Below are 3848 nucleotides of genomic sequence, written 5' to 3'. Positions count from 1 at the left end.
GACGTTGAAGTTGAAGGGTTCATAATCGCTCTTTTTGTCGATTTTATTCATTGGATGACCTGACCTACAACTTAGACCCGAACCATCTAATCGATGCACTCATGTCCTCGAATGATTTTCGTTGACGAGATAATGACAGCGGAGTGTCGAGATGCTCACTATCTTTTTCTGCACATAAAGAAATGAGAATGCATTTGATAATAGACTTTACCGATTCCAGCAAACATGGGAAAGATTCTTATAGAAACGTTTCTCTTGGCTAGACAACATCGGTCCCATGGGTTCCAACCAACGATTTCTATCCCACAAGCCATTCTAGAAAATCCTAAAGGTCAAGCAATCAATTCAACAAAACATAACCACGTTCAACAGATCAAATGTTTTCAGGACGTTTCTACTCTCTCATATCATAGGTCATCATATCAATGTTCAAAACGGTTTTATGCACGTGATCTTATATGTCCTAAATACTATATGTAAATGCATAACCCTAATAACAACAAACTATATGATCCTAAAACATCCTATATGCATATGCAACTAAAAAGTGAAAATAAAAGAGAAAAATGCATGCAACACTACTCTATATGGATATGGTTTGGCGTTAGACGAATCCTCCCCCAGACTTGAACTGGACATTGTCCTCGGTGTCAATTCTCGTCTAATAGAGGCAACCAATAAAATGAGTCAAAAGAGAAGAAAATCAAGAAGGAAAAAGAATACTTAGCTCGCGATGTTCGTTCACTCGCACTTAAGTCTGCCTACGTCTATCGCATAGCTAGCTTCCTCGCCTCCTCAATTCCTCATTAGAACTCAACCTGGTGATAAGAGACACAAACCAATATCCGATGCAAAAATAAACAGAAAAGAAAGAAAACTAATCTAAGGACTCGGGTTGCCTCCCGGGAGCGCTTGTTTAGGGTCCTTAGCTTGACCAAACTCTCTCAACTACCGGATGGGTCTAATGGGCGAAGATTATCGATCTTCTGCCAACCTGGATCATGAAGTTTAAGAGCATCTCTACAAAAAAATGAGTTTGAGAAACGAGGTGTACCTAGTAGAGAAAAATCTGGTGGTGATGCATGAGATTCGAGCCAGTTCTCACGATGGTCTGATGAGTTAGTGACCTGCCCAACCATGTTAGCTTCTTTCTTACCTTTTGTCCTATCTGGATCCGGTCCTCTCCTAACCTTGTGTCTGTGGTCCTGGTTCTTAGGCGTTTTGAGCTTGTAAACTGAACAAATAGATTTCACACTTTCGTCTGGATTGTCATTTTGATTGAGCATGAATTCTATTGTCTCGTCTCCAATGGACATAGTAAGACGACCCGCTCTGACGTGGATGACGACATCTGCTGTGTTGAGAAAGGGACGCCCTAGAATGATAGGCATGCTTGAATCTGCATCCATGTCAAGAACCACAAAATCGACAGGTATGTAATAATCACCCACCTTAAGTGGCATATCCTCTAGTATACCTGCAGGCTGTTTGGTCGACCTATCTGCCAATTGTAATATCATTTGTGTGGGTTTGAGTTCACCCACACCTAGTCTCTTGAAGATCGACAATGGCATTAGGCTTACGCTTGCTCCTAGATCACATAACGCCTGCTCAATAAAGAGATTGCCCAGTTTGCAAGGAATGGAGAAACTACCTGGGTCTGCCATCTTACGGGGCAGATCATGTTGAAAAACGGCACTGCACTCTTTGGTTAATGCTACTGTCTGCTTCTCCATTATCTTCTTCCTAGCCAGAATATCCTTGAGAAATTTGGCATAAGAGGGCATTTGAGTGATTACCTCATGAAAAGGTATTGTGATCTCCAATTTCTTTATCATGTCCGTGAAGCGCTTAAACTGGTTGGCCTCTTTTTGTTGCACAAGTCGTGAAGGGAATGGAACTGGAGGAGGTCTGGGAGGTGGAGGTACATACTTTGGTTCTTCCTCACATGTCATCTTAACTGGAGTATCTGCAGACTGAATGTTAGAGGTGATCGCAGATCTAGAGTAAAAAGACTCACCTTTTTCAAGAGTAGGGGGGACGACATCCTCAAGTTGCTTCCCGCTTCTTAAGAACACTGCATTGCAGTGCTCTCTAGGATTTATCTCGGGTTTACCTGGAAGTGATCCTTGAGGTCGCGAAGGTATAGAGGCAGCAAGTTGAGCTATTTGATTATCGATAAGCTTGAAATGGGCGTCGGTCTTCTGTTGATGTTCACGCATCTCGGTGCGAATGATTTCTTGACCCTGCATAAGCTGTGCGAACATAGACTTAAGATCGAGGTCAAAATCTACCTGTGGTGGAGGCGGAGACGGAGCGTAATTCTGCTGAGATTGAAAAGGCGCTAGGTAGTGTTGAACGGCCTGATTCTGATGTTGTTGGAGAGATCGGGGTCGAGGTTGATGTCCTTGAGAATGACCCTGATTAGACGGACCACCGAAATTTCCTTGGGGAGTATTCAAGACGTTGGAAGAATTCGTGTACGAGAAGTTTGGATGATTCTTCCACCCCGAATTGGACACGTTCGAGTACAGGTTGTTATCTACATAGTAGACGTCTTCGATCTTATACCTGTTGGCTGATGTGTCTAAGTCTGAGATCTGATGGGCATTCTCAACCTGCATTTTAAGTTTTGCCAATTCTGCACGTAATGCCTGAATTTCAGATAGACTTTCCTTACCTGCACGACTTTCTTTGAGGCTAACGTTTCTGATAAACTCGTGAGAGGGAGCACACTCGTTGGCCATCTTGTTGATCTGTTGCTCTATGAAGTCGAATGACTTTTCGTTGAGACTTCCTCCACATGCTACTCGAATAAGAACCCGAGTGTCCTCCTTTAATCCCTGCAAGAAAGTGGAAATAATGTACCTTTTATCCCATCCATGGTGAGGACATGTTCTTTGGTATCCTTGTAAGCGATCCCAAGCTTCACGTAAGGATTTATCAGGTTCCTGCAAAAATGAGTTAATTTGTTGTTTCGCGAGCTGGGTCTTGCTAGCGGGGAAGAACCGCTGCATGAACTTTTCTTGCATCTGTTCCCATGAGCATATGGAATCTGGAGGTAGTGTGTAGAGCCATTCCAGAGCAGTATCCATTAAGGAGAATGGAAAGGCTATGAGCATGAGAGACTCATCGGTAACTCCGCGGACTATCCTCACTGACTGGCATAGTAGCTTGAATCGAGTCAAGTGAGGGATCGGATCTTCGTTAGGTTTACCTCTGAAAGCCGATGAGCTCAACATATTGATGAATGCCGGTTGAAACTCAAAATTGTTACGGTCGATATCAGGCCGGCGAATGCATGAGAGTTGCTGAATGTACTTGGGCTGAAGGTATGCCCCATAAGTGTCATTGTTGTTCTCAGCAACTATAGCACGTTCCTCCATCTTTCTTTGCTGTCGTTTCTTCTTTCAATTGTGCTTAGCAGACTTCTCGATTTCAGGGTCAAGAGGTACTAGGTTGTCAGGCCTAGAACTCCTGGTCATACACCGGAAACCTGCACACCTGAAAGTAGAACAAACACAAAGAATAAATCAAGAAATCGAGGGAAAAGAAAAAGAAAAAAAATCTAGATTCAAAGGAATCTTTATCCTAGCGCTAAACTATTCCCCGGCAACGGCGCCAAAAACTTGATAACGCAAATCTAGGTATAGAAATAATGCTCAAGTGATAAAAACCTAGATACAGCGAAAACCGCAAGGATACGGATCAACTGTAGTACCAGGATCGAACACAGGAAATAGTTAACACTAAGAACATGACTCGACTAAGAATCAGATCAGGAAATAGCAGATGGAATAGATGAATACCGAAAATAAAGCAATAAATAAACTAAGTAAAATCAGATA

At 42.7% G+C, this 3848-nt stretch overlaps 1 protein-coding gene across 1 annotated transcript; it reads right to left on the bottom strand.

Annotated features, from left to right (window-relative positions):
- Positions 1 to 882: 882 nt before the first annotated feature.
- LOC104808343 lies at positions 883 to 3242 on the bottom strand. Its single transcript, XM_010534020.1, has 2 exons — positions 1128 to 3242; positions 883 to 948 (listed from the first exon to the last, which is right to left on the bottom strand). Exons 1-2 carry the CDS (start codon positions 3240 to 3242, stop codon positions 883 to 885), a joined length of 2181 nt encoding a protein of 726 aa, XP_010532322.1.
- Positions 3243 to 3848: the final 606 nt, after the last annotated feature.

The sequence above is a fragment of the Tarenaya hassleriana genome, unplaced genomic scaffold (assembly GCF_000463585.1).
Source record: "Tarenaya hassleriana unplaced genomic scaffold, ASM46358v1 Cleome14, whole genome shotgun sequence".
Lineage (NCBI taxonomy): Eukaryota > Viridiplantae > Streptophyta > Magnoliopsida > Brassicales > Cleomaceae > Tarenaya > Tarenaya hassleriana.
The sequence above is the reverse complement of the archived record's forward strand: the minus strand, read 5'-3'. Positions and strand labels throughout refer to the sequence as shown.

Coding starts and splice junctions, on each gene's coding strand:
- LOC104808343 (XM_010534020.1), bottom strand. CDS start 3,242: ATGTTGAGCTCATCGGCTTTCAGAGGTAAACCTAACGAAGATCCGATC. Junction 949..1,127: donor AAGCTAACATGGTTGGGCAG/GTCACTAACTCA, acceptor CCCATCCGGTAG/TTGAGAGAGTTTGGTCAAGC.